At 36.1% G+C, this 14,468-nt stretch overlaps 1 protein-coding gene across 1 annotated transcript in view; it reads right to left on the bottom strand.

The window, feature by feature from the left end:
• Positions 1–14,468, bottom strand: part of FMN2 (formin 2) — a 372,667-nt gene that overhangs the window by 288,305 nt on the left and 69,894 nt on the right. Inside the window, exon 3 of the mRNA XM_035010926.1 lies at positions 6,929–7,076. Within this exon, the coding sequence (XP_034866817.1) occupies positions 6,929–7,076 (148 nt within the window). The remainder of the gene's footprint in view (positions 1–6,928; positions 7,077–14,468) is intronic.

The raw sequence follows: 14,468 nt of genomic DNA, 5'->3' as shown, positions 1-14,468 counted from the left end.
GAATATTAACAAGTGGCCTTAAAACACAAGCATTTTCCCAGACAAGTATTCGACTTCGTTGAGGTAATCGAAAAGGGATTCTTCTCTCTACATTTTTTTTCTTTTTTTTTTATTCTTATGTTAATCCCCATACATTACATCATTAGTTTTAGATGAAGTGTTCCATGATTCATTGTTTGTGCACAACACCCAGTGCTCCATGCAGAATGTGCCCTCCTCAATACCCACCACCAGGCTAACCCATCCTCCCAGCCCCCTCCCCTCTAGAACCCTGTTTGTTTTTCAGAGTCCATCATCTCTCATGGTTCGTCTACCCCTCCGATTTCCCCCCCTTCATTCTTCCCCTCCCGCTACCTTCTTCTTCTTCTTTTTTTTTTTCTTAACATATATTGCATTATTTGTTTCAGAGGTACAGATCTGAGATTCAACAGTCTTGCACAATTCACAGCGCTTACCAGAGCACATACCCTCCCCAGTGTCTATCACCCAGTCACCCCATCCCTCCCACCCCACCCCCCACTCCAACAACACTCAGTTTGTTTCCTGCGATTAAGAATTCCTCATATCAGTGAGATCATATGATATATGTCTTTCTCTTTTTGACTTATTTCACTCAACATAATATCCTCCAGTTCCATCCACATCGTTGCAAATGGCAAGATCTCATTCCGAAAAGGGATTCTTCTTTCTTATACCGACAAATCTCTACTCTGACCTTAACAGCAGAGTTAGCCACTTTTGAATAAGGATCCTAACGTCAAAGCCAACCAGCAGTTAATATTAGCAAATCCAAACCCTGGAACACTTTTGGTTTTAGTTACCTCCAAATCCCCAAACACAATAGACTCTAGATAAGGTCCTGGGGCTTTGTATTGATGGAGAACACTTTTCTTCCTCTTCTTTCTATTTAAACAGCACAGGGAGAATCCAAAGGATCTCCTGGGGGAACACCAACAGTTCTTTGCATTAGAAATACACACAGTGTTTCTTAGCATTTCCCCTATAGCCCTAGGCCTGGTGACCTACCCTAAAAAGCAATCTGTGTTCTCTTTAATAAGAGAACTTATTAAACTTTATTTAAATAGTATGATTTATGGGAGATGTCTTTAATTCTAGTATACCATGTCCTTCAATAAATGAAGATATTCTCTACAAAGAAGAATGCATACAGTTTACCAGAACAATGAACTAGAAAGACACTCAGTCACTTTTTGGAATCCCCCTCCTCCCAAACTTTTAGTTTCCCTCTGTTGAATTATAAATGGTGCCTGAAATGAATTAATTCCCCCACCCCCCTCTTCCACTATACTTATTTCTTTGAATCAGTGTAAGAGAAAACATCTAAGAGAAATTTATGGCAAAATGCTCTCTTCAAAATCATAAACTGAAGCATAGGAGTTCTAGAGTGTCAAGATTTTAAGATGAAAAAGATGTACAGAGTAACTGTACTGCAAAAACAAAAGGTAAAATGAAGAAAACTAAGAGAAAAGAAAAATAAAAATTAAGGAGAAGGTAAATAAGAAAAAAAAAAACCCAAAGAAGGGATAGGAGGGAGAGAATAAAGAGAAGCATGAGATATGGCACAGAGTGGTGTGATTAGAGAGAAAATGGCATGTTTGCAGCAAATGTTAAGTAAGCTGGTTTCTGAGTATCTGCTCAAGGCTAGGGTCACTGGGCAAGTGAATTTGAGAAATCCACTTAGTTCTAACATTCTTAGAATGATCACCTCAGGTACAAACTCCCATGACACTTGTTACCAACACTCTCATCTTCCAGCATCTAGGGGCTTTCTGGAATTGCCTTCCACTCAGCTCTAGAACTGACAGTTCCCATTACATATTCATCGACCAGGATGGTTGTTTTTAAAGAGTAAACCAGTGAGAGCTCTCTCAAAGGTACATTTAAAACTGCCAACTCCTTCTCTCTCCCTTTTTAAGAATTCAGAAACTAGACTGTTTTTAAAACCAAAACAAAACAAACATCACTGTGAAGCAAAGTAGGAGAAAGAACATTCCTGACAAAACTTTAAGTGTCCTAAATAATTGATAATCTAAAATTCTGGGCTCCCCACAATTCCAAACATGTTTCAGAGATGAACTCTTCTTTATCATCACAAAATAAGCCTATGACTTGTAAAACAAAACATACTTGGATGAGTTTTACATTTATAGGGAGAAAGGAAATAAGTAGGATATGCCTCCCTGCTAAGAATGGAAAATAAATTAAATCACCCTTTTAAAGCATATAAAGCATGCCTTTTAAAAATGAATTGAGCAGTCTCCAAACAGTTTTACACTGTAAGTAAAAAGGCACTTACATAAAATTATTAAAATACAGTTTCTCTAATGATATATACATCAATTTGATTCAAGTCTAGTCAATTTAATTGAGAGAGAACTTATTAAACTTTATTTAAATAGTATGACTTATGGGAGATGTTTTTAATTCTGGTATACCATGTCCTTCCATAAATGAAGATAGAGTTAAACATGTAATTTTCCTAAAAGGTCCCAACCCTATGATCTGCTTATTTGATTATCTCACAGTATGGATATGCCCCTCATTGCTAACAAAGGATATGGACACACAAGCTTTAGCTTGCATATATGAGAGAGAAATGAAAGCCAAAATTACAAAAAAGAAGAAGAAGAATTTATTATTATTATTATTATATTATTATTATTATTATTATTATTATTATCATCATCTATAGGAGACATGGTCAATCTTTCAGTCTTTTCTAGCACATTTTATCCCTTGACCACGTGGGAAGCTGAGAAATAGAACACTATCAAACTCTTCCTGGGTTCCTTATAGAATTTCTTCATTACCCCAACTGAATATTTGTTAAAGCATTCAGCTACATCTGGAAATGAGTTGATGATACTGTTTGCATTGCATCACACAGAATCTTATTAGGAACCATCAGAAACACTTATTTTTTTATATAGAAGGCCAGAAAAGGGCTTCTCTGAAACACTTTTGCTTTTAACCTCATGGACACAGGGGATGATTATAGAATTGTCCCCATTTCCCTCTTTGCTTTAAACCTGAGGAAAAATTTCCAACTACCTTTGAAAATTCCAAGTGCTTCTGCAATACATTTGTGTGCTACCTTACCCCTGGCTTCATTTTATTCTTCCATCCTAAATTCCTTTCAGTTTGATTTATTTTCCTTTGTAATCCTTCTGTATACCTTAGATATTTATATGCTGCTCAAACCTTTTCTGGAGCAAAGGTGGGTTACACTGCTTTCAGCCAGCATGTAACCACAACTTTTAGGATTTCTATATAAAAAGTCTCTGCCGTGTTTCTACCACCTCTCCTTCCACATAGTTTCCTCCAGGATTTTCTGTCCCCAAATTGCCTTCCTAAATATCACTCCTCTTGGCCATTTACATTTTCAGAGAAAGATAAGGGGCTTAATGTTTCAAAGACACAATAAGAATGATCAATTCCTTATACACATCTAGACATCCTGCCCCTATTCTCCATAAATTTGAAAACTAAAGTTAATTATCTCTTTGATTTCTTGAATCAGTGAATAACTTTTGAAATTTGGTATTGAGCCTGGTAAAATGGTCCATGGGCTGTTTCAGCACAAACACAAAACTCTCTCTCAAACGCCTGCATGAATGTGCTAAGGAGATATTTATTTAGATCTTTTTCAACAAAAGATCTTAATTTACTGGCTTAAATATTTAAACATATACTATGTGCCCAAAGGTCTTGAAATGTTGGGAGTCTCCAAGGAATACAGATATGTATAAACAGAAAAATTATAATGCATAGGTAATATGAATGATACAGATATGAATAAAATGCCATGGGACTCCAGAAAAAAGAACCACCACAGAGGGTGGGGAGAGGCACCAAGGCTTTATTCACCTTGACCTCTGCACTTCCAATCCATACAAAGGAGGGTTGGTTCTTTCACCATTATATGAAAGGTGGAGAAGAGCCTCTCTTACAGAAGGGATTACAAAAACATGTAAGTCAGATGCATGAGAAATCTGAATTAGCTGGACATGTGAATTAGTAATCAACAATGAAAATGAGCCACAAGACAGAAAAACAAAAACAAAACCAAGTTTTCAGTTTTCTAAGATGTAACTAAAAATCCTTCTTCTTCAAAAGAAAAAAAAGTCATTGAACTCTTTTACTTTAAACTAAAATTGAAAGGAGCCACGTGTTGCAAATACTGGCTTTATAACCATGATGTCACTACACAACAAGGTAGAGCAACCAATCATTAAGTGTACTGCAAAGAGTTTATTACTATTAATAATTATGTTATCAAAGTTTGCACCAAATCTATATATTTGAAAGCTGTAGATTCTATGCAAGGTTTTTGCTATATTACTGACATTCTCACTCTTAAAACTGACTGACTGACTAGAAGGAAGAGGGTGGTATGGCTCTCAGAAAGAGAATGGTCCACAGAGTCACAGCAGGATAAGTTTAGAAAATGCCATTAGATCATTTGGACAAAAGAATGCTATATGGATGTTGAGGTTTATAACAGATCAACTGGAGAAAAACAAGTCACTACACAAAATTATTTTCTACTTACCTCCATCATCCTCTTCAAGAATGCATACTTTAAAAGGATACAAGTTACTATATTAAAAATTACTTGACTGGCATTTTGCAGGCTACACCAAATAACAAAGAGAAAACTAAGTTACAAAGTTCCTGGTATCCATTCCAATGATCATCTTTTACCAAACTAAAATTTAGATTATCACTAGCTTTCTATCTAGTCCTCCTCTGGTATACAAAATCAATAATATAAAATATTTTGAAACTTTTTTAAGGTGCCTTAAAATTTTAAAGGAAAATATAAGTATTTCAAAAAAGTGGGGAAAACATACTAGGGAAGAAAAAAATGAAAATACCACACTAATCATGATGTAAAACACAAGACATGGACAACTGTTAAGAGAGCACTCAATGAAACTGATCAATTCTATTATATCTACACCTGGCTATTTCCTACCAAGAAGTTAAAGTGATTTTTAACATGAATAACATAGTGTACTTAACAGGAGCAATACTTTTAGTTGTGTGTTTTCCTTTTTAAAACTAAGTATGCTTTTATGTGATTGCTTTATTTTCAGGTATTATCATGTTAGAACCCCTTCATTTCTGAAGATACATGCACTAAGGAACTCTACACCTTGGCCCTTGATCAACTGTACTGTGTTACAAGAAACTCAGAGCCCTACATGGAACAATGTTTCTTACTCCTCTCTTTCATGGGTTGTTCATTTCAGGGAGTATAGTCCACCTAGTGAACACTAAGCAGTGTTTCAAAAGCATCAGACATTAAAAAGGGGACACGCACGGTTGGGTGTGTGCCCCCATTCCGGGCTTCTGTAGAAAGAAGAAAGGTAAATGCATCCCTTCAGAGACTGGGATAAAAACAGGATTATAAACACTACATTCACTTTGGAAAGGGGCCTAGAATAAAATCCTTAACACTGTGGGTCATTGTTGGCTTTAAAGGGAACTCATGAGGAAGTAACAAATAAAGATATCAAATAATGGTAATAATGATAACAAAAGCAAACACTTATACTAAGCCTGACATTGTATTCTGAATGCTAACTCTATGCTTTAACATGCATTAACTCATATAATTCTCAAAACAGCCCTATTCAGGAGATGCTATTCTTATCGACATTTTACAGGTTAGGAAACTGAGTACAGGGATTAAGAACTTTGCCCAAGGTTACAAAGCTCCATGTTCTTATGTTGTACTCTTTTATTACAAATCCAGATTAATGACTTTCTCTCTATAAACCAATGAGGAAAAAAATCAAAATTCTTTTTTTTTTAGATTTATTTATTTATTTGAGAGAGAGAGAGTGGGGGCAGGATCTGAGGGAGAGAGAGAAAGAATCTCAAGCAGACTCCCTGCTGAGCGTGGAGCCCAATGCGGGGCTCAATCTCATGACCCTGAGATCATGACCTGAGCCAAAATCAAGAGTCAGATGCTTAACCAACTGAGCCACCCAGGTGCCCCCCAAAATCAAAATTCTTAATTCTAACACTCATGCTACTATTTAGGAAAATTTGGTGAGGGATAGATTTCTGAATAGTAATAATGCTCTTCAATGTACTCTCCACTTATGAATCAGTCCACAGAGAAGAAGTCAGGAATTTATTATACCAAATTGGAAATTTTTTTTAAAAAGGAATTAAACAACCAAATTTCATAAAACATTATTACACAAATACAATTCTTAATTCCTAAGACAAACACAAAGTGTTCTCCCACTTTCAGGCTCCATAGAAAGCTGATATTAATCTCATGCTATCTTCCCAGCCAATAACACAAAATAAGACAACAGAAGATGCAAAGAGAAAAACAACCAAAAAGAAAAATTTTAAAGAAGAATAAATACATCTGAACACTGTACAGTTTTGAAAAGATTACTTAAAATTTAGATTTAATGAACCTTTTATCTCTATGTCCCCATTATCTCTGAAGGTAAAGAAAGGATCAAGAAAAGCACAAGGAAAGCAGTAAGGGAAGAGAGCCAGAGTGGAGAAGTGACGTGGACACCACCTTTGAAGGTAATAGACAGAAATTTCCCTTTGGAGTTCTCAGTCCACACAGGATATCTGGCTCATATCATCTCAGGTGGTGGCTACAGTTGGCCTCCTGAAGTGGTAGTTCACAAACTTTTGTATACACAATAATAACTGAATAATTCCAGTGTCCCCTTCCCTAAAATTCTGAAGGTGGGGCATAAGAATTTACAATTTAACAAGACTCCCAGTGATTTTACTTGAGATAGCTGCAGATCATAATCAAAGAAATACTTGGAAGAGAAATGCAGACTCACTACCCCGTAAGCACTGTATAGGTACTTCATGTTACGCACTTTCAGAAGAACATGCACTGTTCCTGGGGTCCCACCTGTTTCAGCATCCTTCGGCCTGTGTTCTTCATCAGGAGGTTTCGATGGGGGCCAAACAGACGGGACTCGCCTGGGAAACTGCCCTTCTGTGTAATCCAGTGAGTGAGTGGGTTGGCTGACTGCAGCCCAGGTATAAAGTTGATCTTGCTATATTTAAAAATGAAAAATAAATAAATAAATAAATAAATAAATAAATAAATAAATGTAAAGCTATTTTAATTCAATTATAAAAAAATGAAGTTTTTTTGATTATTACATTACATCATTTCTATCATATATATATACATATATATATATACCCATATATGTGTGTGTGTGTATATATATATATAAAACATTAAAATAGCATTGCATACTATCTAATGTAGACTCATAATATAAACATTCTTTCACACAGTCATTTCATCTTCATGACCATACTTGTCTTAACTTTTTCTTTTTTTTTTTTTTTTAAAGATTTTATTTATTTATTTGAGAGAGAGAGAATGAGAGACAGAGAGCATGAGAGGGAGGAGGGTCAGAGGGAGAAGCAGACTCCCTGCCGAGCAGGGAGCCCGATGCGGGACTCGATCCTGGGACTCCAGGATCATGACCTGAGCCGAAGGCAGTCGCTTAACCAACTGAGCCACCCAGGCGCCCTTAACTTCTTTTCTAAAGCAAAATCTAAGTCTTTCTTAGTGGTAGAGATGCCATGTGGGTCTGCAAGGAATTATAAGATCAGAAAATCCAGACGTTCAATCAGAGAACTCCCTGAACTAGCATCTTTAAGACATTTGAATATCATGTCCATTTAACATCAGTTTAAACACTTGTAGCAAAGGCAAAGGACAGGCTGTACTTGGGCCCCACAGGACAATACTAGCGTCCTTGCCTTCAACAACAAAATGCCTAGGAAACCAACTTATCTTGGGTCCAGGCTGGGAACTGTTTAAGACTGAAACCATGAAAAAGTAAATGGACCTGCCAAGAATAAGAGAATTGGACAGGGATCCTCTGGCAAAGAAAGTGCTTCCCAGCTGCAGACCAACAGAATCTGGACAGAATGAGAAGAAGGCTCAAAACTAGACTTAGTGCCAGGAAGCAGAGTGGAACTCTTACAAAGGAGGCCACTTCGAGGCTTATAAACACCTTGGAAAACTGCTCATTAGGATTTCAGAATAACATGTTTAACCATTTTAGGATGCATGCACATAATATATGCATGCCCTAGGTCTCTTTGTGACACTTTCCTTACTTATAGGTATATTTCCCTATAGCTTTTGATCAATATAAAGTAAAGCAAAGAGAGTAACAGTATGGTAGAGGTTAAGAGCAAATTAAAAACAAAACAAAATATATATATATATCATATATATTTTTATATATATCATATATATTATATATATCTCTCCCTATATATATATATATCATAATCACCATGTTGAGACTGTAAACAGGGTTAACTGAGGACAGGCATTGCTATTTCCATAATGTGTTTAATAAATCAATCTAAGAAATTCACAAACCAGCATTCAGCATAGACAGTAAGATACAATGTATCTGTAGATTTAGGACATTGGCCCTAATTGAGAATTCAGATTCCTGGGATTGGCTAGTAATCACATAAGAAAGGGCCACATTTCAGACCTGGCCAAGCAGTTCAGCCATCCATATCTCTTTCAACTATTCTTATCTTGATCAACACCAAAGGTTTTGCTATTTAGCACACTGTCAGAAATAGCTCTTCATTGGTGAAATTAGTAGTTTGTTTAATTAAAATGATGTTAGAAATAAGCTCTCATTAGTGAAACTAAAGTAATTCAATTTATGAGGATTGGCAAAAATATCAGAGGATATCCTACAAGAACAGAGCAAGACTTGGGCGAGGGATTCAAGGCTTGATGGCCTGACAGTGCACCATCTAGCCACTGCTTGACAATGTCTCCTTGCCTGTGGCAACCATTAGGCACAGAATCCTGCCTCTTTCATGTCGACAGCACATGAATCTTCCATGGAAAGTGTAGTCAAGCACCTACCCGGGTGGCAAGCTGTACCTTCCCTGACAAAGGAGCTCTTGCCTAGAGAGCTTCATCATCCTAATGACAGACCCACTCAGCCTCAAATTTGGCGCCATATAAAAAAAGGCAGCAATAGTCAAGGGGATGAGCAGTTTCATTTAGGATTTCACAATTCACCAAAATACAAAGTATGCTAAAAGCACTTTATAAACCTCATATAAAACACAACAACAATAAATTTTGGTCAGTCCTCTAGTTTTTTAGCCACACCCCAGGATTGTAATACATCACAATGCTGCGATGGTAATCTCAAAATTGCTCCTTCGTAGCATGGAGAAATTAAGCAAAACACAAATTTCTTTCACGGCTTTCTAACACCTACAGACACCAACTCTTCAACCTATCATTTAAATTTTTCTATATGACTTCCTCCCCCCCCAAAATTCATTTCTCCATGTTCCCTAAATCAAGCTTCACTCCACTCAATGCCTCCCTACTTCTCCCCATTCATGGAATCTAATCTCTCAGTAAAAGTCTCACTGAAGTCCCACCTCACCTGGATCACTCCTGCATCAGAACACTGATACAGCACCCTGCCACCCCTCATTTTGAGAAGTAATGGTATGCCTTCCAGGTTGGTGGCTTAACATTTTCCTGAGTGCATCTGATCTTTCCCCAGATTGACTGAAAACTCCTTTATCACGTGAAGTTATGTCCACAGGTCCTATAAATCTCCCATAGCACTTGACAATGTGATGATGACTACATAAAGCTACTTAACTGTCTACTGAATTAACAGAATAACCAGATACAAAAGAAATAAAAGAGACAGCTTGTCAATATAAGCAGTGGCCATAGCTGGTAATTTCATTTTCCTTCATTTACTCAACAAGGTACTGAAAAGGTACTTTGTAGATATCATACAGAAAACAAAGCTATTAAGTCATCTGTTCTACCTAACCCTATCAGCAATTCTACAATATAAAGAAAAATATAGTTGATAAAACTCCTAGGATATTATCAGTGCTGCACCAGAGATAAATCTCTTAACTTTATGAGGTCTTGATGTTCTCATCAGTAAATCAGGAAAAACGCCTGCTCCAGTCTTTTTTATAGGGCTTGCATGAAGCAGGAGCAAATACTATGTGGAAAGAGCTATAAAAATGACATGCTGTGATTCAAAAATAACACACCATGAGTGCTACTTGTTTTGATTTTTTAAAATCTATGTTTGATTAGAACATTTCTTGTATTTAAAAAATCCTTTTCAGAGGAATTCAAAATCATCATCAGATGTACACATCAAGATACAGAACCAACGCTAAATCTTTACTTTATGATGGGAAGCTAGTTCAACAAATTTTGGTCTCCAGAGTTTTGTTGGCATTTGCACTGATTGTTCCTAAATTTTCAATTTAACTGATGATTGCCCTGTGGTCATTCCTCAACTATCCATGAATGTCTTTTTTTCTGTTGTATTTCTTTCTAACATTTCAGAAAGATATTTGTTATTTTCCCAAATAGGGTTATAAGCCCCTTGTTCCAGCTAACATATCCTATATCCCCCATTTTCCCCAGAATATTGTTCTGTACACATAGCAGACACACCATGAGTATTAAGGAACTACAAGGGTCAAGAGCAATAAAAATTTGATTTGACAAATCAAATCATAATTTTATTATCTGGGTTAAAACAGGGTTATGTTCCCATGACACTACTCTACTCCTTTAAATTCTTGAAATCTGTTTTGACTTTTGCTGAACTGGATCATTTCTTCCTGTTAAAGAAAACAAATAGAAGCTTTCTACCATAGGCAGATCAGAAGATTTAAAATCACATACTAAAAGTGACATAAATAGACCATAAGCCCACTATCTCAAAAAAGAAACAATAGTTACTCATAGCAGATATTTCATAATGATCCCAAAATAAATCAGAGCTATAACCCATAAATAGTTTATTTTAGAGAACCCACTGGAAAATATAATGCTCAGAGGTAGGCATTCTAAGAGTGCTTCATTGAGATTTTTCAAGCCAAAGTGAGGGTATGGTTACCACCTTAAAATGTCTCATGTTCACATTTTTCTGATGGTGCTTTATGCAAGAAAATTTCATTGTCCATCAATCCGTATGTTAAAGCAGAATCTAAACTACCCTCTGAGAGGAAGTATTGTCCTTCCCATTGGTGTTCTTATAACTCATCAGATGGGATGTCCATACATAAGAATAAATCTTAGTTTGGGGTTCCTCACGTCCTCAGAAACTCTCACCACTGCCCCTGCTCCAGCATCTATCAAGGCTAATAGATTCATATTTGAGTGGTGAAATATAGAACCTATCTCACATAGTCCAGGAAGTACAATCCGCCATCAAATATCAGAAGTTTGACTGAGGGTGAATATATCTTTTCAAATTAGTGTTTGAGGTGTTTTGTTTTTGTTTTTGTTTCTGTTTTTTTTTTAAGTAAATACCCATGGTGGAATTTCTGGATCATATGGTAATACTTTTTTTTTATTTTTTGAGGAAACTCCACCCTGTTTTCAGCAGCGGTTGCACCAATTTACATTCCCACCACAGCATACAAAGCTAAACTTTTCTCCACATCCTCACCAACACTTGTTATTTCTTGTCTTTTTGATATTAGCCATTCGGACCTGTGTGAGGTATTATTTCACTGTGGTTTTGATTTACATTTACCAGATGATTAATGATGTTGAGAATCATTTCTTTCTGTGGGCCAACAATATGTCTCCTTGGGAAAACGTCTATTTGCATCCTCTGTCCCTATGTTCACTGCAGCATAATTTACAATAGCAAAGATACGGAAGCAGCTGGTGTCCATCAATAGATGAATGGATAAAGAAGGTGTGGGGTACACACACACACACACACACTCACACACACAGTGGATTATTACTCGGCCCTGAAAAAGAATGGGATCTTATCATTTGTGATATAGATAGCCATAAAGGGTATTATACTAAGTGAAATAAATCAGACAGAGAAAAACAAATACTATATGATTTCACTTCTATGTGGAATCTAAAAAGAAAAACAAATGAAAAAACAAATAAGAGGGGTGCCTGGGTGGCTCAGTCGGTTAAGCTTCAGCTCAGGTCATGATCTCAGGGTCCTGGGATCAAGCCCTGCGTCGGGCTCCCTGCTCCACGGCAAGTCTGTGTCTCTCTCTCCCTCTGTGATCTCTCTCACTTTCACTCTCTCAAATAAATAAATAAAATCTTTAAAAGAAAGAACAAACAAGAGATACAGACTCATAAATACAGAGAACTGGTAGTTGCCAGAAAGGATAGGAGAAATAGGTGAAGGGGATTCAAGAGGTACTAACTTCCAGTTATAAAACAGGTAAGTCAGGAAGATGAAAAGTACAGGATAGGGAATTATAGTCAATAATATTGTAATAATGTTTTACGGTGACAGATGGTAACTATATTTATTGTGGTGAAAAATGTATTCAATTTTTTAAAGATTTATTTATTTATTTTAGAGAGAGACTGAGATCAACAGTGGGGGTAGGGACAGAAGAAAAGGGGGAGAGAGAGAGAGAATCCTCAAGCAGACTCTCCACTGAGCGTGGAGCCAGATGCGGGGCTCGATTCCAGGACCCTGAAATCATGACCTGAGTCGAAATCAAGAGCTGGCCACTTAACCAACTGAGACCAGGTGTCCCAATGTATAGAATTATTGAATCACTATGCTGTGCATTTGAAACTTTATAACATTGTATGTCAACTATCCATAAATAATATTTTTAAGTTTGACTGAAGGAGATAACTAAAAAAAAAATTCCAAAAAGTATGCAGCTCATCCATTTCTTTACATATATTCTATTTGCCCACAGAGTGCATAGATAAAATCTACCTCAGGTCACCCAAGGGCTCTTTTACCTATACCTGGTCATACTGGTCTCAAGAATAAATTCACCTGAACTGTGCTTGGGTGTGACCACTAAGAAAAAGAGACAGCTATGTCCACTAAAAGAACACAGCTGAAAATATCCATCCCATCACACAATATTTTCTATGGGAGAGTTCTGAAAATAACTTCATTTCTAATCTTAGAATTTTATAGCTTAATCTAAAAAATTAGTTAGATGGCATTTTGAGTTTATTTGTACTTTTTTCATCTTATGGACCACTGTGTTAACCAAATTTGTTTATTGTTTTGGCTATTAAAAAACTTAAGTAAATGGCCCACCTGCCACATGTTTTGGAATTCCAGAATACATGTTTTTTATCAGCCTCATTCATGGGCTCTATTTTATTCTTTGTCTTTTTTTTTTCTTTCCACTGGTAGCTAATTTTTTTTTATTTTATAATATCTTACTTTTCTTATTAATCATTGTAAGTACTTTTTGTAATAAGCCAGCAATAAACACATAATTAGTATTAGAGGAATGATGAAAGATCCATTTATATGCCTACTTTAGCTCATTTGAACTTTTTATTGGATGACTGTCTGGATAAAAGGTAGATCCATGAGAGTAGACCAAATTGTGGTCTGCAAATTTTGGTTTGCATTGACAATTTAATTGTAAACAAAACAAAACAAAAAAACAACCCAATAGCACAACTCTATAGAATTGCTCTTGGGTAGGGGAGATAAGAAAAATAATATCTAATCAGTACCACACATGACAGCATGCACTGGGTATATTATTGTCTATATTGAATGTTTTATGTAGCTATAATCATAGTGCACATGCTTTACTATAGATGTTTTTAAACCATTGCATCATCATCACACTTATAAATTATATTCCTGCCACAGTCTTGACACAATTAACATTATATTATACTCACTTAACTCTAAACAGAACATATGAATGTGACTGCTCAAAGCATCCCTGGTTGGCATTTAAATGAGAAGTTATAAACCTAGAAGGGTATATAAAAATGACAAATACAAAAGAATAATAATGGTAACATCAAAAAGACTAAATCTATAAAAGAGCTGAAGTCTTTGAAAATGTTTCAGGATAATATAAAAGGGTATTTTCTTAGCTATAGAAAAACATTCCATGCTGATCAACTGGAAGAACAAATATTGTTAAAATGTGTACACTATCCAAAGCAATCTACACATTTAATGCGATCCTTACTAAAATGCTGCCAGCATTTTTCACAGGGCCAGAACAGCCCTAAAATTTCTATGGAACCACAAAAGACCCTGAATAACCAAAGCAGTCTTGAAAAAGAAAAGCAAAACTGGAGGCATCACAAGTCCAGATATCAAGATATATTACAAAGCAGTAGTGATCAAAACATTATGGTACTGGCACAAAAATAGATACCTAGAACAATGGAACAGAACAGTAAACCCAGAAGTGAGCCCACAATCATATGTTCAATTAATCTTTGACAAAACAGAAAAGAATATCCCACAGGAAAAAGACAGTCTCTTCAACAAATTGTGTTGGGAAAACTGGACAGCAACATGTAAAAGAATGAAACTGGACCACTTTCTTAAACCAAACACAAAAATAAATTCAAAGTGGATTAAGACCTACATGTGAGACCAGAA

This window comes from Mirounga leonina, unplaced genomic scaffold, assembly GCF_011800145.1.
Source record: "Mirounga leonina isolate KUSES-001 unplaced genomic scaffold, KU_Mleo_1.0 Mir_154, whole genome shotgun sequence".
Lineage (NCBI taxonomy): Eukaryota > Metazoa > Chordata > Mammalia > Carnivora > Phocidae > Mirounga > Mirounga leonina.
The sequence above is the reverse complement of the archived record's forward strand: the minus strand, read 5'-3'. Positions and strand labels throughout refer to the sequence as shown.